General features: G+C 42.5%; 1 protein-coding gene across 1 annotated transcript in view; it reads right to left on the bottom strand.

Moving 5' to 3' along the window:
• LOC147748023 (cytochrome P450 2D15-like) overlaps nucleotides 1-26,200 on the bottom strand; it is a 704,421-nt gene that overhangs the window by 307,314 nt on the left and 370,907 nt on the right. Inside the window, exon 5 of the mRNA XM_086957942.1 lies at nucleotides 23,289-23,462. Within this exon, the coding sequence (XP_086814068.1) occupies nucleotides 23,289-23,462 (174 nt within the window). The remainder of the gene's footprint in view (nucleotides 1-23,288; nucleotides 23,463-26,200) is intronic.

The raw sequence follows: 26,200 nt of genomic DNA, 5'->3' as shown, positions 1-26,200 counted from the left end.
GGTGCCACATTCACGGTCTGGCCTTACCCCATATGAAATTGTATTTGGGAGACCAATGAACATTTGGGGAGTTCCTAAGCCACGCCCCATACATGATGTACCATGTATTCTGATGAATGATTATTTGGCACAATTAACCGACAGTTTGATCTCTATTTATCAACAGGTTTGAGAAGCGCTTCCTGACAGATCTACAGTTGAGGCCCACGAATTCCGTCCTGGCAACCATGTGATGGTCAAGGTCTTCTACAGATCGAACAGCTTGGAACTGAGGTGGCGAGGACCGGAGCAGGTGCTCCTAGCAACAAGGACAGCAGTTCGAGTGACGATTTGAAAGAATTGGGTCCATAGTACTCACTGCAAGAGAGTGCTACCTGCCTTGGTGGAACCTGCTGTGTTGACCGACCATCGAGAGATTCTGGAGACGGAGAAAGGTCAAGCTATCTCACCTGACTAATCTGTGGAAGTCTTCCCAGACCACACGATTCCTGGAGCATCGCAATACCACTTGAGACCGAGGAAAGAATCTGCAGTGCATAAAAAAGACTGGTTGAGCTACCGCCCTGGGTTAGTGAAATAGAGAGCCGATGTGGCAAGGGGGGTGGTCAGTCCTGCGTAGGGTAGTGACACCCGTCTTGACCCGTGGTGAAGAAATCAACAGCTGCTCGGGGATAAGAGCTCAAACGATTGTTTCAACGAGTTTGTAGAAAGATCAGTTATCGCTGTTGCTAAAATGCATAACAAAATAATCATTTGTGCTGTAGGGTTTGTTGTTGCTCTGGTGGATATGGCAATAATCACCTGGTTCGTGGAGAAAGTGGCACCTGCTTGACAGATTTTTGTTGCCACTACTACAGCGCCAGTGGATCATCATTACTTCACGCTTCCCTACCCTGAGCAGAAGCATCGACAATCCTACCTAAATAATACATTCATCCAGATGTTGCATCATGCACACAATGCCAAGTATACTACCAACTGTTGGGTGTGTGGGTTTGTACCTGCACACCAAAAGAAAGGAGGAACACCAATTTATTCCTTTACCGTTTTCCCATAATGGTTCATGTCAAGCTTTGTATGCACTTTTTTTTGCTTCTGGAAAGCCTTCAGTAGGTGGGATTAACTTTCGTCTGAATAAAGTATGCTACCAAGATAAAGATGGTTATCCTCAAGCTAAAGGGACTAAATGGGAATGGGAAGAGTATCACCCTGACAATATTTCGACACCATATGTCTTTACTAACTTGAGAAATATCAAGAACAATGGACCTTTTGTCATTTCTGTGACAAGAGCTAAAGCAGATTTATGTATTAGTAGTGTTGGGAGAATTCCAGTGGGACGGAGTGAATGTATTTTGACACTGGCTAATGAAGGAGCTAATAATAGTAGTTTCACATCTTCGCACAATACCTATTTTGTTTGTGGCAATAAGGGATATTATCAACTACCTGTTGGGTGGTCAGGGATTTGCAATGTAGCCTTTCTATTGCCCCCTGTGTTTCTGGCACCTGCATCTTATCACAGAGACTATAAACTTTATAATGATATCTCTTAGAACCGAAATAAGAGAACAATATGTATGGACGAAGTCGATCAAACTGACACTGCTCTACAACAATATGTCGATTTTAACTTAGGATTGTTCTTCTTTGTGGGTGCTACATTGAATAGCAGAAAGATAAGGCGATTGACTTGTGTTGTGGAAGCTGTCACCAATCAAACAGCTATGGCACTTGGGAACATTACAGAGGAGCTGCAAGTTGCGAGGATTGTAGCACTCCAGAATCGCACGGTATTAGATGTGATTCTGGCTGATCAAGGTGGTGCATGCCGCATCATTGGCAACAGCTGTTGTGTCTTCATTCCGGAAATCTCGCCTTCAGTATATGATGCAATCTCTAAACTGCATAAGATTGCTGTAGAAATTCACCCAGAGACTAGTACATGAACATTTTCGAACTGGATTTGGACACTCTTTATTACTTGGGGCTGGAAGATACTGACTATTCTATGTATACTACTGGTGATACTATTTACATGCTGTACTTGTATACCATGTGGTCCTATGCTTTGCTCCATGTGCATCACTACTTGTACACCTGCCAAAAGAAATATTGCAGAAATGAAAGCACAACAAATGCTAAATAAAGAGATCACCGAGATGATAAGCATCAATCAGGATGCATATCTAGATTACCCCAGATGAACGACTGTCTTCAGCTAATGCTAAAAGGGTAATTGTAATTTGGCAGATGATGGGGTTAGCATTAGCAGAAGCCATCCTGTATTTAGAGACTATCTTGTCAGTTTTGTGGAATCCATTTTGTATTTCTGTCAGCCATTTTGTTTGCCATGTGCTACCATGTGCTCGCCATGTGCTCTGTCCTACCTTTCTGTTAACTGCTCTTGAAATCTTCCTAGAGACGAGATATATTTAGCATCTTCTACCTTCGCACATGCTCAGTTGAGCTTGCAGCTGTCCATGCGGCTGCTGTAGTATGTACCTGTCAGGATGTGTTCACCAGAATTAGCAACTGTTAGCTCCTCCCACTTGTTGGCTGTGCATTTTCTGTATGACCTTATATATACCTCAAACCAGCATTTTGTACTTGTACAGCCTTTATTTGAGCCCCTGTGTGGGTATAAAAGGACCAAGCTTCCTTCCATTCAGTGTGCTACTTCATACATTACCGAAGGGTGCTGTGTGAATGTAGTTCCACCTCATGAGGTTTATTAAACTCTATATTTTCTATTCCAGTTTCAGTGCCAACTTCTATTCTATGGTCTGAGGACTCTGTGCGGAGAAGGGAGAACCCCTAGCACTGGTAGGCCTTGCTGAGGCCCACTACCACACATGAGAAAGTAAAAGAAAGCCTTCTCATCCCAACAAACATGCATAGAATACCTTACTTGGGCATGCAATCTGCACAGCAGAGTAGTAGTACTAGTAGCAGTATGGGACCAAGACCAATGGGTTTTCTGAGTCTTATAGTGCCACCACGAGGCAATCCACAAAATATAAAAGGGGAGAGGGAAAGCTGGCTGACAAAGCAGAAAAAGGAAGCTAAAGAAGACTAGTAAAGAGAGTTTGAAGTAAAATACCGGCAATAGGTATAGAGAAAATAAGTAAATTTGATAATGCAGGAATAACATGAATTTAGAAACGGATAGATTCAAGACAATTTGGGAAAAAATGTAATTAGGAAACAGGTAGAAAAAAATTATAATTAAAAATAAAGGTTGGTAAAAGTTAGGTAAATATATATTAGTATTAGCTACATGTGGACTTACTGGGGCCAGTAGAGCCCCAGTAAGGAACATTCTTAGCACAGTGAGGCACTTGCAGCTCTCTCTCCCACCTAGGATGACATCTTGCCCTTGGATGTTGATGTAAGACATAAAGAGACAAAAAAAGATGTATGGTAAATAAATCATCTCTCACAAAAGATTTTTTGACAGGAAAAGGCAATTGCAATAATACTGAACTTTCCTAAATCAGATTGACTTGTAGTGGACTAGTTTCGCGGACTGTCCTAACTATTTATTCCACATTTCCTAAACCTACCTAGCCCCCCTATTCCGAAGACTTTGGAATTACTGATAGGTTGCAACAAATGATATTTACTTTTCTTCTAAGTTTCAATCTCATTTGAAATCATTCTCAACCCCCTTTGATGGGCCAATTCACTATATCTGCATCTTGCATTTAAATGCATAGATGGACTCATGCCTACACCAAATTGTTTGGTTGCTTGTCACTGTATAAGCTATGAAAATGGTTCTAAAAACTGAAGTGTGAGGGCTCATGCTGCTAAATTTCTAATACTAACTACCACTATCTTAGTGAGAGGACAAAGGAGTCTCTAGTCTGCATTACTTAAGTTCTTACATAATTAGCCCAAGCAAGCAAAAACAAGCATGATTACGTAGCGCCGAGCAATTGTCTAGAATAACGATCACATAATATAGAATTTTTAACTGTAACTTACCTGCAAATGAGCAGCATTCTTGCTATTTGGGAAAACAATATTAGCAATAGCACAGAACACACAAGTAATAATAATAATAGCAATTAGGTACTCACCAATCCCCGCGACATCAATCCCTTGCAAGTTCAGCAGGTCCAGAATGTCAGACCTCCGGTGCTCCAGCTGATTATGGGTGCGGTGGATCCCAGAGCAGTGATACACTGCACAGTGTACCCTTGCCCAGCGCTGCTGGTGCTCCTGGAGTCCGTACCCGGATCCAGGCCGGCTCTCCGCTGCCAGGGTGGAGGGAGGTGGTGATGGGCAAAAAACCCTGCACTTCCACCTCAGAAAACAAGCTCCCGAGCTGCACCCCTTCCAGGTGCCGCCTTCCGCAAGGAAGGTGGCCTTTGTTGCCGCCTTTATGAGAAACCCTTTTCGGCCATGATGCTGGGGGAGCAGAAGAGAGAAAATGTAGAAATTATCAAAAAAGGAATGAGAGGGAGAAGTAAATAATTTAGGAAGGAAGTTAAGGGAAAAAATAAAGCACAAAACTCACCAAAAACACACTTAGAAAGACAATGGGTAAGAGGACAAATAATAAAGATTGTAAAAAAAATGTTTAGAAAGCAAAGACTGAGAAGATTATTAAAGGATCAAAAAATGGGCCCCAGCAGCATAATCAGAGAAAAAAAACAAGATGGCTATGCCCATGTCTGACCAAATGGTGCAGTTTGCGGGATTTTTCTACCTGAACAGGCATTTCGCATTGTCATATTGCGGCAATGTCACACGAACGAGCAGGACAAGGAATTCCGTCTGCTCACGGTACTCCGCGTAGCATGGCAGAGTTTTTTTGCAGCTTCTCAGAGTTCTGCCTAGAACTGCTACGTGAACTCTGCCCACCCTTAGCTTAATGGTGGGTGGAAAGATGTTTCAAATAGTAAGGCTTGCTTTAATGAATAAAGTTATTTTCAAAGCAATAGCTTTTTGTTGCCTTTTGACAAATGGTTCATCTTATGAGGTAAAAAATGGTACAGCCATAGAAAAGAATAAAATTGTAGCTCGAAATACAGATGAAGATGTCAGGAATCACAGTGCAGTAGCTTATGTAACATAAGTCAAGAATAAATTGACAAGCTTAGATTATTCCTGAAAAAGTTCCATAGAGGAACTTTGAAACAAAAAAAATGGGATTTTGCAAACTCTTGATCCATAAAAGAGTGAGAATATTTTCAAAACTACAAACTCAATCATTGGCTTGCCTGTCCAAAGACATATGTGATTTTACTGTCCATCACTTTCAAATGTTGTCTGTTATCATCCAAAAAGGTACAATTTAGTTAAGTATTTAGAAGCTTTTAAATCAAATCAACAGAATTTATAAAGTGCAGCTAGTCACCCACAATGGTATCCAGGCACTGAGAGCCAAGCTGCATGGTCAGCCTCAGTTGAATAGCCAGGTCTTGAGTCAGTTTCTGAATTCCTGTAGGGAGGGTGAGGTCCGAAATGGAAGGGGTGGCTGTTTCAGGACTTTGAAGTGAGGTAGCAGAAGTAGTGTCTTTCACTGTTTCTATGGCGGATGTGGGGGGATGAGCGAGGGAGAGGGAGAGGGAGATGGAGGTGGAAAGCGGGTTCTGCAGGGTCGGTGGAAGCTCAGGAAGTGGCTGATATAAGCTGGTTCTTGGTTGTGTAGTGCTTTGTAGGCATAGGTCACAATCTTGAATTGGCATCTCTTGTGGACAGGGAGCCAATGCAGTTTCTTCAGTTGAGGGGTGATATGGATCGATTTAGAAGGCTGTGGTGTGTTTGGCTGCTGAGTTATAAATAGTCTGCACTCTCTACAGGAGGTGTGTGGTAATTATTGCTCAGAGTACGTTGCTGTAGTTAGTCCAAGCAGATGGTGACAAGGGCTTGAGTGAAGGTGCATCTGGTGGAGATTGGGAGGCATTTGAAAATCCTTTGTAGCATGTGCAGGGTGAGGAGGCAGGCAGAGGAGTCTGCGATGATTAGGTTCTTCATGGTGAGTTTGCTGTTACAGATGATACCGAGGTTCTGGGCATGGTCTATACGCATGGGAGAGGGTCCCAGTTCAGCAGGCCACCAGGAGCAATTCCACTGGGAGGTGTTGTTCCCAAAGATCTGTACTTCTGTCTGGTCTGCGTTGAGCTTGAGGCAGTTGTTTTGCATCCAGTCGGCGATACTGGGCACCCAGAGGTAGAAGTTGAGTTGGGATTTATGGTGGATGGGTCTTCAGAAAGATAGGATGAGCTGAGAACAGTCTGCATACTCTCTATGAAAAGGGAATCCATGACAAAGCTCTTCAGTGGCTTAGTTATTTTCTGAGGAACAGAACTCAGATGGTACGAATGGGCCAGTTCTCCTCAAAACCAAAAAACATCAGCTGTGGTTTTCCACAAGGAGCCTCCCTGAGGCCAATGCTTTTTAATGCCTATGTGTCATCTCTGGCATTGATAAGCAGGAAATGGGGCTTCAGTATCTGCTCCTATACGGATGACGAACAGCTGATGATAACCATTGAAGAAAGGCATGAGGACACCAGGGTTAAGTTAAACAATTGCCTCTCAGAGATAGCAACCTGGATGTCTTAACATTGCCTTAAGCTAAACGCAGGTAAATCTGAAATACTGCTTTTCGGAGGAGCTAACCTAACCTGGGATGCCACCTGGTGGCCACAATCTTTGGAAGATGCTCCAGCGCCTAAACAATGCACAAAAAACATGGGGATTACTATCGACAACACTCATGCAGGATCATGTGCAAATTCTGTGTGGAAGAGGTTTTGTGATTCTGAAGCGCCTAAGAAGGCTTTTTCCTTGGATCCCACTAGAATGTAGAAGGACGGTTACAGGCATTACTCATCAGTAGATTAGATCATGGAAATGCACTGTATATGAGCAGGGCAGACTACCTTTTCTCACGCCTACAGGTGCTGCAAAATGCGACAGCCAAGCTTGTGTGTAACAAAAGCAGATTTAGTTCAGCATCTGCATGCATGAGAAAACTCCACTTGCTACCTATGTGCCAAAGAGCAAGATTCAAGCTGCTGAGTCACGCACACAAGGCACTGCATCACCTTGGTCCTTGAATTCTCCAGAATAAAATTGAATTCTACATCCCCACAAGGTGCTCAAGATCACAATACCAAGCACAAGCCAAGCCCAGACATATAAAGAAAGTAAGAGTAGGAGGATGATCATTCTTATACCTGGTGGCTAAGCACTGGAACAAATTACCCCAAGACCTACGTCTTACTGAGGACTATGTAACTTTCAGGAAAAAACTAAAAACCCAGCTTTTTCCTTGTGTTCTGCAAGACAGCGCCGTGATATCCGTCAGGATGAATGTTGCGCTTTCAAATAAACAAATAAATAAATAAATAGGAGATGATGTTAAGTCCATTGTTTCTGATGACACATAGAAAAAGCAAAAAACGAGGAGAAATAATTATTTCTCCCCATTTTGCCATTCTAATGCCTGCTCTTCCATGGCGTTAGGTTTTGACGCTGCCTCAGATTTACATCTCCTTGTAAATCTGGAGCAGCCACAAAAAAAGCAATGGCTGTTGCTGTGAAACACTAACAGCAACATCCAGTGCACGCCCCATTCATGCAGAGTAATGTGTGAAAGGGGCCCATATTTACAAAGCGTCATTAAGAAACAAAATATTGCTCAACAGCAATTTGTAAATATGGAGCAGGGCATTGTGCCACAGGAACGTTGTTAAAAGTGATGTTCCTGTGGCACAATGCACTTGTAAATATGCCCAATGTCAGACATTTTCACTGCTGTTGCATGCTATGCTACCTTTTGCATTACAAAGTCTGAAAAGACAGAGATGAAAGAGGTGTGGGAAGAAATTCCTGATGAAAAGTCTTTAACATAGAATTGTATTCCTTCAGTTTAATGATGCTTTCTCACAGAGAGGTTATTTCTTATGAGGTGAGTGACAGATTAAGCTCCTCTAGTTAATGTGGAAAATACAAATACAACATCTGGATTTGTCTTTTGGTCTTGCTTCTATTCATAACAGATTGTTAAAGTCTTTTTTATTAAAGTCTTTTGATGAGATTGAATACCTTGCACACTCAGATCCTGTTAGTATAGGAATTGTGAAAACGAATATGCCGTTCACTTATTACCCAAATCCAATAATCCATTTAGAAAATTATCTGAATGAAGTAGTTCAGTTCTATACATACACAAATAATGTGAAGACAACATTGAAAGTAGCGAATTCTTTGTGACTGGGTGCAAAGGTTGTTTAGTTAGACACAATAAAGGAAGTCTGTTTTGCCAAAGTGCTGATAAATGAGAGTTCTTTAATTTGTCTCTTCTTCAGCAGTTTCAAGCTTGGTACCATGAACAATGATGATTAGGTAATTATGAATGCTATGAAGATGCTTTCAATGCAGTTAAAGACCAGACTAAATGTTCAGTATTTCCAATTTATTTGAAAATGTTGAATGAAGAGATTAAACAAGAGGAAACTGTAGCAGTTAAGGGTTTGCAAAGGATTGTTCACAAAGAAGCCAAAGTTCAGGATCTCATAGTCAAGATCCACTTGGGCAGCCCATTATGGAAAATGAGCCAGACTTTGCAATGAATGAGCTGCACACTGTTATGGACCAGGTCAAGATTCAATCTATAGACTTGGATGAGTTGATAGGTCAACTAAATGAAGAGCAGCTATAACTATACCAGGTGATAACTGCAAAACAGGACCATGGAATCCTATTTGTCAAAGTACATGCACCAATTTAAGCCTACACTTCTGTATGTTAGTGGACAAGCAGGGGCTGGGGAAGGTTTCCTAATAAACATGATTACTGCATTTGTTCACAAAAAAACTGGTTGCAACCTTTCTTGTGTTGGAACAGCTATCACTGGACCTGCTGCTCACAATATAAAAGGAATTACTTTTCATCGACTTCTGATGTTATCAGCAGAGCATGTTAACAAACTGGTGTGCCATAAGTTAAGTGATGATACTTTTCATGGAATATAGTGTTTGGGGATCTACTTCAGCTTACACCTGTGAATGGTCAGCCAATGTTCAATAAACTAATCCATAAGCAAACTCGAAATTTATTAGGCAGTATTGAAAATCTTCATATTTGGCGGAATTTTCAATATGGAGAGTCAATTAAGAATATGAGACAGTCTGCAGATTTAGTGTATAGGTTTATTTTGAAAGACTTTAGAATTGGAATACTTTCCACAAAAAAAAATGGTTCTTCAGAGTCGAACTTTAACTACTCTGTTATCAAACCAGTAGTTAGCAGCAACTGTAATGCAGATCTTCAAAAAATGTACAAACCATTAATATGTTTAATGGCAAGTTTAGACGAGTGTGCATAGTTTAATACAAACATGCTAAAATTAGAGAATGAGGGGGCATATTATCAAGGGGGTTTATCACCGCTTTTTTGGCTTTAAAAGCCAAGAAAGCAGAGATAAAATTATCTCCCTATTACCTAGCTGTCGCTAACACCAGTTAGAGACAGCTAGTAGGAGATAGCGACCATCTTGGGCCCCGCTTTGCATGTCAGTGATATGTATCACTAATGACATGCAAAGTGGGCGTGCCAAGATGTTAGCGACTGGAAACAGTCGCTAACATCACTATCTCCTATTACCAACTTTTGGAGATATTCGTGCTAAGCGCGAATATCTCGAAAAGCTAACACCTGCCCTGAGCAGTTCTTAGCCATGTTATCCAATGGTAGGTGGATAACATGGCTAAGAGCATTAGCTCGGTAATGCATGAATATCGCTGACTTTTCAGCGATATTCATGCATTTCGGCCGATTTTTATCACTTAGGAGATAAACCTTGATAATAGCAAGGTTCCTAAGCGTTAAAATCGCCGCAGCACAGCGATAAAAAAATTGCTGCTAAGCCAACATAGCGATAATTATCGCCAGTTGTTGGTAATATGCCCCGTGGACATTATTGCCCTTCCATGCAAAGACAAGATGGGACATCAAGCTGTGAATTTACCACTGTGTCAGTCAGTGGTTAAGAAGATGGAGGGACTAGAGAAATCAATGTCTCGAACAGCAGCTTTAGAAAAAATTCTAAGCCTCTGCAGAAAATGTAGAATCATGTTGCATAGGAATTTGAATGTTGAGGCACGCTTAGTGAATGGTGCTTCGTAAAATGTTCTAGACTTTATCACATATCCTAATAAAAGTGAGTTTGAGCACATTCTCATACAATTTGACATTATACTTGAACCAAAACAAATAGGTAGGCATATTGCTAGCTTTGTCATAGTGAAAGTTTTGCATGTACATAGGGAACAGTTTCCTCTCTGTTTGGCCTATGCAGTTACTTTTCATAAAACTCAAGGATTAAGTCTAGATGCAGCACCACTAAATGTAGGGTAAAACGCATTCAAGAAGGAAGGTGTTTTGTTGCACTGTCACATGTTAGGTTAATGATGGGCTGTACCTTGTAGATTTTGATAGTAGCAAAATGACTGCAGACTGCTCATGTGTCATGGAGTACTTTGAGAATTCTGGTTGCTCCTCCTCTAGATTATTGCCAAATATATGAAAAATTATCCATCTATTTCAAAGGTAAAGTCAGTAAACTCATTGAGGAAAAGGATTGGCCAAAACAGGTGAGTTGAAAATTGAGGGTATTGAAAAAAACAACACACATCATTGGGCATACGTTCTCCAATGTATCTGGAGAGAACTGTTATTGCAATGTAGTTCTTAATGTTCTTTTTGGGCTACCACAAGTATACGTGATTGTGTTGACACATGTATTGGTGTCATAACATTTTCTCTGAACACTCTGAGAGATGTACAAGAATATCTACAAGTAATATCTCACATTTTAGAAAGTGAGCCTGTAATGATGAATGAAATATTTGGAATAAGCTTCTCATGGCAACATCAATGTGAAAATTGTGAATATACCACAACTACTCGCATCGACTCAGAGCGATTTGTGTATGTATGAATACCAGATTGCAAAATTGTGCCATTTGAAAAATTATTATAGAAAAGTGTGCAAACCAATATATTTCCAGACTGTAGAGCAAAAGTATTATTAACTCTAATTGTTGGCAACAGAAGTAGATATGTCATCTTATTGCTTCAAAGATATAGAGCATACGGCAGTAGAATTAAACCTAAATTTTCCAACTTCACAACAGGCCAGATTTTATTAGGAAGCAAAACATACACTAAAGCCCCCATAATTTTTCTCAGCATAGTCATTGTATTATTTCAGGTCGCAACAAAGTGTATTTGAAAACTGAATCTGGATTGACAGACTGTAATGACACATGATTCAAAGCAATATAACCTTAGATATTGGTAAATTCATATCTCATTTTCCTTCAATCTAAGCCATCTAAGATGTAGAAATGATTCAAATAAAGAAATAATTTGCAAATGGTTCTGAGTATCATCTAAATATAAGTTGTCATGCAGCTTCCCAAGGGTGACCACTACTTTTAGCTTTTCGTTCTTCAACAAAGTGTTGGAACTGTTCTGCTTTTATTTTAGTAACAAACATTGTGAGGAAATGGAGTGTGAAAATAGTTTGTGACTGCTAGTGGTGTTAAATATCTGCTCTTTATAAAGTGTAGTCTTTCATGCACTGTCTTTATGATTTTTGTACATCAATAAACATTTTTTACTATGTAGTTCAAGGATGAAAAACATCTCTATGAAATGTTGCCAGTGTTGTGCACATTTGGGTTCTTGTATTGAAAAAGAGAAACCACTTGCTGTGACTTCGCTATCAGAACGAAGAAAAAAGTCTTAACTATTCGATGTATAGCTACATTTATTTTTGTTTTCCCACAAGTGATCTTAAAAAGTGCTATATATTACTTGTTTATTATATGTATTTTTAAATAACGTATTAATTTGAATCTTAAGATGCTGTATTTAGTCTTATTACCTAACACCTCGTGTATATATAAGTCACCCTTCACATAAATATCTTCATAAACACCTCAATGAACCATTATGTACATTCAAAATTAATTATTAGAAACCAAAGGTTAAAATCTTTACTCCTCCACTGTATTTATCATCTACTATTAGGCCTAAGATTCCAATTATATACCCACAGTTCAATGTAAACTTTACAAACAATACGTCAGGCCCACACCAAATACAACAACTTATAGTACTCAAACCATTATGTTTGTATACTTGTGTTAGTAAACACATGTCTCCTGCAATACACATATGGCTTATTGATTTTGATCACCCTCATCTAAATAGAAATTTCTCCCTGTAGATACATCAATATGAAGAGTCAATTTGGATCATATATCTCATGCACTGGTTTGCTATTTTAGTTCTTTATAGCGTGAGTGGGCATTGGGCAATTAAAGGTTGGCATGAAAATGTCTGTATCAAACTACATGAACCTCTTTTTAGTATATCAACTGTTGCTAATATGCATTTATTTTTTGAAGGAAAGGTATATATCAAGCAGATAGTGCTCGTCTAAACATACCATATAATAGAACCCTAGTTTCATCTATATGCAACTTTTCTGCAGAAGAATGCCTTGAATATTTTTTATTTCTGAATTATCCGAGCAATAGGGTTTGTGATGAGCCAGGAAGTGTGGAGTCTGCTATGTTTGTGTTATGTGTGTTTTCAATCAGTGTTTCACATTGCAACCAGGATAGGGGAGGTACCCTATAACCCCTATGTGTGTGGGGGAAAACCTGCACTTAATTCAAAAAACGAGACCCCGGGCACACGTAACTAGGATAAATGTGCTTAATAGAAGAATTTCTAGAAATCGCAAAATGTCTTCTTAATAAGTCCATTCAAGTCTCTTTGGAAAGTTTTTTCAAATTGTTTTACTCATTGTTATTGATAAGCACAATCAGCCAACACGTGTTTCGTCACACAGGGAGGTATCCTGTGACTTCTTCAGGGCTGGAAAGGATACAAAAAATATTATAGGCACATGGGTAGCCCACAATGCAAACATGCACTTGAGTGTCTCCTGGTACCATTGGTGGTTAAACAAAAGAACACCATTAAGTCATGGAAACCCTAAAAGAAAACAGTGTAGAGACACATAAAAGTTACTTGTAATTGGGGAATAAAAACAACAACACAGGCCAGTGATTTGAAAAATGTGTGACAGTATGAGGCAAAACACGTAGCTGTTGATCAACCTAGAATAAAATACCATGTGTGTCTCTTCTCATGATAGCGCAATAACAACAATAGAGTGGTGCAAGGTGAGGTGAACCACCATGCTGTCATGTGGTATGATGGTGCGCACAAAATATATTATGAACATTATTAAACCATACTGACTGTCTCGTGCACTCATAACACATTGTGTTGGAAACCTTAACGCTATGCCATGTAGCGGTTGCAGCATAGTAAAACCTGGAGAGGGCCTGGTCTGAGTACCTAATAAGCTAAGATGTAGTGTAACCACTCAGTAAACTGGTGTTTCATAGTATAGAGCAGAGAAGCCAGGAATATTAAATGGATGCCAGCATGACAGGGGGTAAAGTAAAAATTAGAGCTACCTGAAAAGCGAATGGAAATCCTTCTGAGCAACCTAATAAAAGACACAAAGTGACAAAGTGACAAGGGATATAATCTAGTGAATGGCTCCTGGGTGAAGTGATATTGGGCCAGATGTATCAAGATACACTTTTGCGATTCTCAAATAGCGATTTTTATGGAATCGCTATTCGAGAATTGCAAAATGGTATGTATGTAAAAATGCGCTATTTTTTAGCGATTTCTTAAAATTCCTTAATTGCGATTCGCAATTTGCTAATCGCAAATTGAGAATAATTTCAAGGGTGCAGGGGTGTCCAAAGGACACCCTGTTGCACCCCTGAAATAAGCTTGGGTGCACATGTGGTGCACATACATGCCCTAAGGGCATGTATGTGCATCACATGGCACTTTGAAAAATGCCAAAATTGGCATTTTTCAAGAAATTCTCAAATTACCACCAACTTGAATTTGGTGGTAATTTGCGATTCCTTTAGGACAATTCGCAATTTTCTTTTGCTTCATACATTGCATTTAAGGAATCGCAATTTTTGAGATTCCTTAAATGCAATCGCAAAATAAGGAATTGCAAATTTGCGATTCCTTATTTTGCACTGAAATTTGCTACATACGGATGTACGATGTAACAACGTGTGTTATTACAACGTGTGCTGTTACATCGCACTTGTTACAACGACTGCATGTTACCACGCTATGCCTTTACAACGCAATTCTTTACATCGACTTGCGCTAGGTGGCGTGCTAACATTAAAAAAGTGTGATTTACTATTCCAACTCCAGTCCACTTATCAGTAGGGAAGGTGTTGGGATAGTAAACTACACCATTTTTAATGTTAGCACGCCATCTAGCGCAAATCGATGTAAAGACTTGCGTTGTAATTGCATAGCGTTGTTACATGCGGTCATTGTAACGACCGCGATGGAACAGCATTGCGGTGTACTAACCGCGTTGTTAAGGATGTTTCCCGCTACATACATACCATTTTGCTCAAATGAGTTTGCAAACCTATTTCAGCTTCATATATCTGGCCCATAGTCACGGACAGAGAAACCGAGTAAGGAATCTCACTGTCTATCTGGTAATATTTCAAACCGGAACAGCTGTGTCGGATAATAAAAGGACTGGTACTCAAAAGTGCAGGGGCAAATACATCTGAAACGGCTGAAGCTATGTGTGAAAATAATGCTCTGTGATTGATTGATTAAATGCAAAAGAGAAGGGTAGTGCGGATCTTACCGGAATGGACGCGATCCTGTGACCACAGAATTTCTCTACAGGGGGGTTGTGCAGCGGGTAATTAATTGTATTTAAAGTAAGGTATGCATACTATTGGATGTGGTATCACATACATACATTTTTTTCACACATATTCTATGACACACATCCATATACCCTTTCTCATAATTAGTTTTATACATAGAGCCAACAATTTATTATAGATATCCCAAACTAAATACATATACTAATACATCACTATAGGTACACTTTCTCTAACACATACACATGTAGTTGAGTATGTAGTCAACTATACCTATACACATATACTCTCAAGATTTTTCAATTCATCCAGCAGCTCCATCCTTAAAACAGCAATGCCGGTTTCTGCAAGATTGGGACCCTGGGGGCCTTAAGGTTCCCTTGTGGTCCAGGTAAAATGAGCAGTAAGACGTTGAATAAATGCCGGCAAAGAGCAGCAAGAGGCAAAATAAAGGTGAGAAAAGAGGAGAAAGAGGCAGAATAATGGTCAGAAGTTAACAGAAAGAGACAGACTAAAGGTCTACAACGAGTGGAAAGAGGCAAGATAAAGATGAGAAATGAGTAGGAAGAGGTAGAATAAAGGACAAAAACGACCAGCAAGAGGGACAATAAAGGTCAGCAACCAGCAGAAAGAGGCAAACTAGAGGCCAGCAACAAACAGCATGAGGCAAAACAGAGGTAGGAAACATCCATAAAGAGGGCAAATAAAGGTCAGCAGCTAGCAGAAAGAGGAAAAATAGAGGCCAAGAAAGAGTCAAAAGAGGCTAAATAGAGATAAGCAATGAGTATAAAGAGGTAAGAAACTAGCAAAAAGAGCCTCAATGAGCAGGAAGAAGCAAACTAGAAATCAGAAACTAGCTGAAAGAGGTAAGCTAGAGGTCGGATATGGACAGAAAGAGGCAAAATAGAGGTCAGAAACGAGCAGCAAGAGGCAAAATAAAGGTCAACAATGAGCATTAAGAGGCAAAATAAGGGTCAGCAACGAGCAAAAAGGTGAGAAATGAGCAGAAAGGCTGAATTAAGGTCAGAAACGAGCAGAAACAACAGAAAGAGGCAGAATGAAGGTCAGCCATGAGCACAAAGAGTCAAGATAAAGGTCATAAATGAGGAGAAAGAGGCAGATTACAGATAAGAAATGAGCAGAATGAGGCTGAATAAAGGTCTGCAATGAGAAGAAAGAGGCAAGATAAAGGTGAGAAAAAAGAAGAAAGATGCGGAATAAAGGGCAATAACAAGCAGAAAGTGGCAGAATAAAGGTCACCAATGAGCTAAAAGAGGCAAAGTAAAGGTCATCAATGAGCAGATAGAGCCAAAAAGGAGGTGGGAATCGAGCAGCTAGAGACAGAATGAAGGTCAGCAACAAGCAGAAATAGACGAAGTAAAGTTCATCAGTGAGCAGAAAGAGGCAGGTTAGTGGTCAGAAATGAGCAGATACAGTCAGAATAAAGGTCAGCATCAAAGAGGAAGAGGCAAAATAAAGGTCAGAAACAAGCATAAAGAGGCAAGATAAACATCAGAAACTAGCAGAAAGGGGCAGAATAAAGGTCATAAATAAACATAAAGAGGGAAAATAAAGGTCAGCAATGAGCAGAAATAGGGAATAAGAGGTCAGAAACAAGCAAAAAGAGCAAAATAGAGGTCAGAAACAATCAGAAGGAGTCAAAATAAAGGTCAGCTAGGAGCAGAAAGAGGCGAAATAGGAATCAGGAATGATTAGAAAGCGGTAAAATAGAGGTCAGAAACAAGTAGAAAGAGGCAAAATAGTGGTCAGCAGTGAGCCGAAAGAGACAAAATATAGGCCAGCAACTAGATGAAAATGGCAAATTAGAAATCAAAATCAAGCAGAAGGAGACAAAATACATGTCAGAAACTAGCAAAAAGAGGCAAAATATAAGTCAGAAATGAGGAGAAAAAGGCAAAATAAAGCCAACAACAAGCAGAAAGAGGCAAAAAAGAGATCAGACACTTACAGAACGAGGTAAAATAGAGGTTAGAAACAAGCAGAAAAAGGCAAACTATTGGTCAGCAACGAGCAGAGAGAGTCAAAACAGAAATCAGAATCAAACAGAAAGAGATAAAATAGAGGTCAGAAGCGAGCAGAAAGAGACAAAAGAAAGTTCAGAAATGAGGAGAAAGAGGAAAAATAAAAGTCAGCAATGAGCAGAAAAAGGTTGAAAACAAGCAGAGAACAGGAAGAACCCACCCAGGCACTTATGCACCCACTCACAGAACAACTAATACACTCTCACACCCACTTACAGACCAATTAAGACACTCATGCACCCACTTACAGAATTCCTCATACTCTTGCTTACCCACTCACAGATCTACTCAGAGACTTACACCCAACTCACAGACCCACTCAGAGACTCATACGCCCACTTACAGCACCCACTCAAAAACTCACGCACCCACTCACAGACCCATTCAGACACTCATGCAGTAACTCACATACTGACTGACACACTCATGGAGGCCCTCGCAAATCCACTCAGACACTCCTGCACCCACTCAGAGACTCATACATCCATCCAGACACTCACACACTCACTCACAAAGGTCACAGGTTACAGTTGGAAAATAACATTAAGAAGCCATAGATATTCACTGAAAAAAACAAAGGTTAAAGGGATGTTATAGATAGGAAATACAATTTTAGAAAACCTTATAAATTCACAGAAAAACGAAAAGGTTTCAGGAAAGCATAGTTAGGAAAGAAAATGTAAAAATCTTAGAAATTCACTGAAGAAAACAAAGGTTACAGGGACGCAGTGCTTAATTTGTGCTGGTGCTTTCCGGTGCTTAGCACCGACACATAATTATCAGGGCCGGGTCTATGCATCTGCTGCGCACGTGCGTCACACATAGATGAGCCCAAGAAACACGGCACTGTGAACTCAGGGCTGCGTCTCACGGCCGCCATGATCAACATGTATATAATTTATGAATCTGACTTGGACTGTCTTGGGCCCAAATCCAAGTCAGATTTATAAATTATATATATATATATATATATATATATATATATATATATATATATATATATATATATATATATATATATATATATATGTTGACCATGGCGGCCGCGCGCTGCAGCCCTTAGTTCACAGTGTAGTGTTGACTGTTGCCGTGTTGACAATTTTCGGTGGGCGGGCCGCGGCACGCACACACTGATGTATTTGGGCGGGCTGGATTTTGGATCTGATGGGGGTAGGAGCTGTGCGCACAGCGCACGCAGATTTTTTTCACAGTCACGCCCGCCCGCCCCAACATAACCACCACCACAGATAATTTGCTCACCAGTCACCACGAGTCATCGTCGCCGTTGAAGTCAGATGACCTCTGACCCCGTTGAGAGAAGGGCCTGTGCAGGCATCGTTCAGCCAGCAGTACAGTGTACTACTATCTGGCAAGCAGCCCCAGGGCGCCTAATTGCGCAATCAGTTATTCACTGAGCAAAGGCAGTGCGGCCAGTGTGTGTCTCTGCCAGCCGGCCGGCTCACCACGACTAACGGCGGTAAGAGGTGTAACCTCTCCTAATCCTCTTTTGAAGGTGTAGCAGGCCTAGAAATGATGTTCACCCTCCAAACATGCTAAATGCTTCCCTCGGAATTTGATGGGTCACCAGCTCTGCAAATCTTTCTTACTCTCCAAAAACTCTTTTCGTTCTTTTGACATCCACGACCCACACCCACCAAAAGCCCCTTAATTCACATTCCTTTGAGACTCAGTAGCGTGAAGGGTAGGAAGAGTCACTGAACCCTGGACACTGGCATTTTTTATATTTTCGAAGACAAATACGGCACATTTGCAGAAAACCCCTACCAACACAAACCTGCTTTTAATTTCCTGGATGAATCGCTCCTCTCCACCTCTTTGGACGAAAAGCCCCATCCATTGATTTCCTGGGTATGTCCAGACCGAGCACAGGAAGGGCCTCCCACCTCTGCCCCACACAACAGTGATTGCATGGATGTGCCCCGCCCCCACCCTTCCAGAGCGAACATATGTTATATAAACATATTTGGTTCTCAATGGTCTCGCAGACTGTGGAAGAAAGAATATCTATTTTATACCAAGCTGAGAGACAGCAGCCTTGACCCCAGGATGTTTCTAGTGTTCTCGCTTCAGAGGATGCTTGCAGTACTTTCTCTTTCTACACTCTACTCCTTCCACCGGGCCTCTACCCCCTCCGACGTTTTTTTTTTTTTTTTTTATATATAGCGCGAACTTCACCCGAATCGGGTATCAGAGCGCTGTACATAGCACCAGTGAACCAGCTAACTTTTAACTTCCTTTTGCTTGTCTTATTTGTCATGGCATGTTTTCATGAGTCTCTTTTCTCTCCTGAATTTCTCAAAAAAGTCTACATTTTCTCTCCAAATAGTTTATGCAACACAGTTAATGGTCTGAACAGGCACTGTAGCTCATGTCACAAAGGTGTGTGCCAATTTTAGTCCCCTCATTTGTAATTCTTTGTATGCCCACATAACTTGTGTTACCACACACAACCACATGACAAGTTATGGGAAACCAGGTCCACCACATTTAGACTGCTCTGTAACTAGAGTCCTGGGAGCTCTGTTCAATTTTTATTTATTTCATGGAATGTATTTGTCGAGTGTCAACCTAGCTACAAAGGATAGCAGAGCGCTGTACAGCTGGAAAAGGAACTCATAAGGACAGTCTTGCAGACATCTAGGTGTGTTAACAAAGAGAACAATAAGCACATACATCTTCAAAAGACATTTGGAATATAGCATCAGAATAGGGGTCGCCAGGTAAATACTATTCTTGAAAACACGCATTTCCCCTCATTTCTCAACACTGTTCCTGCTGAGAGGCCTCTGCGTACCGCTGGCAGAAGCCGGTTTAGCAACTCAGCTGTGCTAGTAGCCGCTGTGGGTTGCAAGCACTACCACAGCCTGGGGTAGTCAGCAGTGAGATAGATGCAGCAGCATGTCTGTGGTAGCAACCACAGACAGGCACAGAGCATCACCATGGCCCTTGGGTACACTCAGCCATGGAGTCGATATAACAGCATGTCTTTGGTAGCAGCTACAGGCAAGAACTGAGCATCACCACAGCCCTGGGCAAAAGTCAGCAGCATGTCAGTGGTAGCAGACAAAGGCAGGCACCGAGCATCACTGATAACAGCCCTGAGGTATAGTCGGCAATGAGGTCGATACAGCAGCATGTCTTTGGTAACAGCCACAGACAGTTACAGAGCATCACCACAGCCCTGGGGTACAGTCAGTAGTGAGATCGACGCACCAGACACTCTGTGCTACTAAGAAACGTTACCCTAGACCTGGGGAACCACCCAGCAATGGTAAGCAGCAGCCCCTCTAGAGCATTCGTAGAGGAAATGGAGGGATGATCAGCAATGGAGTGAAGGCACTGACGTCTTACAGCAGCTTTGAAGGCAACGAACATTACCATACTCCTGGGTGAATAGTCAGCAGTGGAGTACTGCAGCCCATCTATGGCAGCACTGCTGCAAGTGTTGTGAATTACCAGAATCTTGTTCAGATTTTGCGACAATCACGCTGGTATATCCAGCCAGATACAAATAGGTGTGGCCTCCGACAAATATTTGAGCACCTGCACTTCATTTTTTACAAATTAAGCACTGCAGGGACGTTATAGTTAGGCTAATTTTTCACTCATAGGAAACCAGTGAAATTCAGCAGTTATTATTACCTGAGCTGACTATAACCCTTCAGCTCTGAATCCTTTGTTCACAACTGTTAGCTTTTGAAGATTCACAGCAAGAGCTGTGAAAAGGGGCTAAAGTTAGGCCCTTGTTCTCCCTAGCTTGTCTTAACTGCTTTTTGTAGTTAAGCCAAGCCAGTGAGACACAGGAGCTGACCATCATTCACCCCTCCCTCCATCTGAAGCCCTAGTACCATTGAGCTACAGAAGGAAGAAAGAGTGAAAGCTGCATGTGTCCTCCTGCATGGCCTGTGCCTTTCTTTTCCGTCTGCCAAATTAATATATTTTCAAGAGATTGGGGAAAGAGAACGGCAGAGGCTATGCATTAGGTCACTGAAATGTTGAGAGCAGTGGGCCTATACCAGTTGATATAGGCTGTTGCTGCTTCATTGTCTTCAATGGAGCTCCCAACATTCCAGTTTGCTAATATTTGTGAACTGTAATGTTTTTAAATCTTGAAATAAGCCTAGAACAACCTAAAACAGACTAATTTCTAATTCTAATTTAAAATATTTCTAAAGCGCAGCGTACACCTTGCGGTTTCTTGGCGCTGGGGGGATCAGCAACTGAGGAAGAGAGACCGGAAGAAAGGAAGAGAGGAGACATTGAGAGAGGGGAAGGCCTGGCTGAAGAGGAACGTTTTCAGATCTCTACGAAAGGGGAGGTACTGGGTGGCAGAGCGGAGATGATCGGGGAGAGAGTTCCAGAATGTTGGAGCCAGGGTAGAAAAGTTGGCCCCACCCCACTTTTTGCGTGTGAAGCGGGGGATCTGGAGAAGGGACTTAGAGGAAGACCGGAGTTCTCTTGCAGGTACATAAAGGTTGATTAATGAAGAGATGAAAGCGGGGGCAGTGCCCTGGCGGGCCTGGAAGGCCATGCAGCCGATCTTAAAAAGAGAACGTTCTTTTACAGGGAGCCAGTGAAGCTCCTTGAGAAGGGGGGTGGAATGGTGATAGCGAGGAAGGCCGAACACCAGCCGGGCTGCCTGGTTCTGAATAATCTGGAGTCTACGCAGGCTGTACGCAGGGATACCATGGTAGAGAGTGTTTGCGTAGTCCAGTCGCGATATCACAAGTGCGGCCATGATGATCTTAAGTGCCTGGGGGGAAAAGAAACGGGAAACAGTGCGGATAGTGCGGAGAGTGAGGAAACAGGAGGATACCACAGAACCAATTTGTGAATGGAGTGTGAGCTGGTTGTTTATTTTAACACCAAGTGTTTTGACCGTGGTGGAAGGGGTAGGTGCGGGACCAAGAGAAGGGGGCCAAAAGAGGGAGTTCCAGGGGCTGGATGAACCACCAGTGAAAACCAGCTCGGTTTTATCCGGGTTCAGTTTAAGGTGGTTGTGGTTCATCCAGTCCCTGATGAATGTCATAGTTGACTGGAAATTAGAAACAGAGAGAGGAGAGGGGGACAGATCAAAGATGAGCTGGAGGTCGTCCGCGTAATTATAAACGGTGACCTCCAGCTGCTGGAGTGCGAAAATGAGAGGAAAGATATAGAGATTGAAAAGCAAAGGGGAGAGAGAGGATCCCTGGGGAACACCGCAAGTGACAGGGAGAGGGGTGGCCGTGAAGTCGCCCAGCCGAACCGCCTGAGTGCGGTCCCTCAGAAAGGAGGAGAGCCAGACCAGAACTGATCCCCCGATACCAGCCGCCTTGACACGGGTAAGTAAGATGGTATGGTCCACCGTGTCGAAGGCGGCGGAGAGATCAAGGAGGACCAGTGCCTGGTGTTTGTTCTCATCCATGCCCTTTCTGAGTTTGTCTAAGACTGCGACCACGACTGATTCGGTCGAATGCCTGGGACGGAACCCGGCTTGGCGGGATGCCAGTCCTCCATTTGCCTCAACATGGGCGCTAAGTGCCGCGGTGACGTGGCGTTCCATCACCTTACCCAAAAAGGGTAACAGGGAAATGGGGCGGTAGTTGGCCGGGATGGAGGGGTCCGCGCCAGGTTTTTTCAAGATGGGCACTATTGTAGCTGCCTTTAGCACAGAGGGCACTACGCCCTGTGCCAGAGAACTGTTGAGGAAGGCAATGGGGGGGTCAGGGCAGCCGGAGTAAATATGCTGCAGAACTCGTGCTGGGCAGACGTCCGCGGGGGACCCCGACTTCACTTTAGGAAGTATCTCCAGAAAAGAGTCTTGAGTGAAGGGGGGAATGGAGGTAAAAGGGCATTTTACCTAATATGATATCCGGTGTTAGTTGGCTTTCAGCTACTGATTTTAACTCTGAAGGATAACTATGTTTACTCAAATGGAGGATGATAAAACATCCTTGAAAACACTAGATACTTTGCATAATTTCAAGTTGATTAAAGGTGTGTGCAAGCATAAGTGATCCTGAACATGAGAATAAGATAACAAAACAACATACGCAATAGCAACAAATGCATTTTGGGTACATGCAATGCAAGGGACATTGTCTTGGAATTCATACTCACACATAGGTGTACAGTGAAGGTATGTCACTGACACTAGTATCTGTGGGCATACTAGGGCAATCGTCTAAAAGCTCACAGGGCACAGAGTGGACCACAAGAGTCCTAGGATTGAGTGAGCTGGCTAATTGATAAGATGATGGATTGCCCAACATGGCATGTCAAACAAAGGAATTGAAAAAATAGATAAAAGGATAATAGGTGGTGCACAGAGGGTTGTGCTTGCTAGCCTGATCAGTACTATGTCATCCTTATGTATATTTAAAAACAGTACAAATGCTAGTGATATAACAAAGGTAGGACCTACTTCTTGTAAAATGCCTATCATGTCGGAGTACATCCCTTACCTTCTCCACTTCCTCCAAGAAGGCATCAATGAAGTCCCTCTTCATATTTGGGTCATAGGTCTTCTTATGCTCTGTGATGATGCACCTCAGGAAGTCAAGGATATCGTCGTGTGCTTTGAAAAGGTCATACGCCATTCCAGGGACATGGACCAAGGCAGGGATCACATTTATCAACTGAAGGGCACAATAAGAAGAAAGATTTATGCTGGAGCAACTTCAATGGAATTTTCATAATACTATTTTCACTGCCTACAAAAAAATACTGGGGTTCTATTAAGAAATAGCCAATGGCTGTTTTGAGAGGAGAGGTGGGAAAAATAAAAATATAGGGAATTTCTCTATATTGATGGACATTTCGCAATGAAAATGGGGTTCAAGTAGGTGGAGTCTAAAAATCCCCCATATCATCCTTTAACTTGCCTTAGAACATCTTCTATTTTGAAAGTAGTCAACACTGGAATGATCTCAAGAATGTGAAATTCATTTCAGGGTCTGAAGGTTATACCTGTGACACAAGAGACATACCTATTTTCTCTTACCCCTAATTCATGAGAAATAAATGTCTCAGTAAATTCTTTAAAATGCTTGTTAAAATGGAGCATCAACCTTGAGATAAACTCCCTCAACTTATCTTTAGTTTTCTTGCTAAATGAGAATACTTGACATGCTGTCTTCGTGGAAAACATGAAAGGATTAAAGCAGCAGTTTTAGGCTGATCATCTAGGAATAAGTGAGGTCAGAAAGGTGAACAATATGTAAATAAATCCATTAAGGTGTCTAGCGGTACTCCTGGACCTGATTTGATATGACTGATTTAAGCCTATCATCTGTTTGAATGAGTTCTAAGGCGGAAGACACAATGGTGTTTTATGCCAAGAGAATGTCCATCCAGAAATACTTTGTGTTTTCCTCATTAGCTAAAGGATACTACTACTTGCAAACAAAACGTCTCCTTAAGATAGCACCGGTATTGTGTATGCACCAGCGCAATCTGCTTTACAGAAATTGCTGCACTTTCTATAATATTACTTTGCCCTGTGGATGAAGAAAATGGACACACAGACCTGGTCCACTCCCATGGCTCCATATATAATACAGGCCCTGGTGTGCCAAAAAAGCCAGTGCTCCTAGTAAGGTTGGTTCACAGTTCAGTAGTGGTATTTTCTAGTGGGTATGGGGACTTTATACTGTCTCTGTCACTAAAAGTGTCAACTTATGCTTAGCAAGCTTTTAGTTAGTCCCTTTCTAGGCCCAGTATCAGGTAAAGGGTTGGTTTGCCACGGTCTCCATTATGGAAGAAATTAACCTTTATCCACCATTAGAAGCTCCTGTCAGATTTAGAAGTCCTGCAACTGATACAAGGAAAGAGAGCCAATGGGATAGCTTGAGCACTCTTCAGTGAGTCTTCATGACTGACCCTGAGCCCTTTTTATTTGGGAATATGTGCATGATTTCTCTTGCCTGTTTGCTGCAGAAGTCGGCTGCTAAGCCTCTGGAAAAATTGATTCTTTGCTGTGTGGCCCTCGTTGAACTCGCAAGGCTCCTGTGATCTCTGTAGCACTATTTGGAAGTGCGAGTGCTTCATTGACATTTGTAGCGCTATCAGGCAGCGCTTGTGAATTACCGCTCGCGTTTCCCGCTTCGCGGGAAACACTCGCTGTTAAGGGCTTGCTGGCCGTCCCGGAGGCCAGTGAACATCAACGCCCACAAGCCAGTTGGGCGCAGAGAACCTCCCTGCCACGCCCCCCTCAGCTGGAACAAATTGTGCTGAGGCAGCGCTGAAGATTGGATTTCTCTTGCCTGTTTGCTGCAGAAGTCGGCTGCTAAGCCTCTGGAAAAATTGATTCTTTGCTGTGTGGCCCTCGTTGAACTCGCAAGGCTCCTGTGATCTCTGTAGCACTATTTGGAAGTGCGAGTGCTTCATTGACATTTGTAGCGCTATCAGGCAGCGCTTGTGAATTACCGCTCGCGTTTCCCGCTTCGCGGGAAACACTCGCTGTTAAGGGCTTGCTGGCCGTCCCGGAGGCCAGTGAACATCAACGCCCACAAGCCAGTTGGGCGCAGAGAACCTCCCTGCCACGCCCCCCTCAGCTGGAACAAATTGCGCTGAGGCAGCGCTGAAGATTGGATTTCTCTTGCCTGTTTGCTGCAGAAGTCGGCTGCTAAGCCTCTGGAAAAATTGATTCTTTGCTGTGTGGCCCTCGTTGAACTCGCAAGGCTCCTGTGATCTCTGTAGCACTATTTGGAAGTGCGAGTGCTTCATTGACATTTGTAGCGCTATCAGGCAGCGCTTGTGAATTACCGCTCGCGTTTCCCGCTTCGCGGGAAACACTCGCTGTTAAGGGCTTGCTGGCCGTCCCGGAGGCCAGTGAACATCAACGCCCACAAGCCAGTTGGGCGCAGAGAACCTCCCTGCCACGCCCCCCTCAGCTGGAACAAATTGCGCTGAGGCAGCGCTGAAGATTGGATTTCTCTTGCCTGTTTGCTGCAGAAGTCGGCTGCTAAGCCTCTGGAAAAATTGATTCTTTGCTGTGTGGCCCTCGTTGAACTCGCAAGGCTCCTGTGATCTCTGTAGCACTATTTGGAAGTGCGAGTGCTTCATTGACATTTGTAGCGCTATCAGGCAGCGCTTGTGAATTACCGCTCGCGTTTCCCGCTTCGCGGGAAACACTCGCTGTTAAGGGCTTGCTGGCCGTCCCGGAGGCCAGTGAACATCAACGCCCACAAGCCAGTTGGGCGCAGAGAACCTCCCTGCCACGCCCCCCTCAGCTGGAACAAATTGCGCTGAGGTAACGCGCATCGCGGGACGCGCGCGGGTGACGCCGGGCTAAGCCCGGGCAAAGGGCGGGCCCTCTGTGGCCCTCAGTGGCCGAGGTAGGCCGGGCTGGGTCCCGGTATCTTGATTTTTAGTT

This window comes from Lissotriton vulgaris, chromosome 1_1 (assembly GCF_964263255.1).
Source record: "Lissotriton vulgaris chromosome 1_1, aLisVul1.2, whole genome shotgun sequence".
Taxonomy (NCBI): Eukaryota; Metazoa; Chordata; class Amphibia; order Caudata; family Salamandridae; genus Lissotriton; species Lissotriton vulgaris.
The sequence above is the reverse complement of the archived record's forward strand: the minus strand, read 5'-3'. Positions and strand labels throughout refer to the sequence as shown.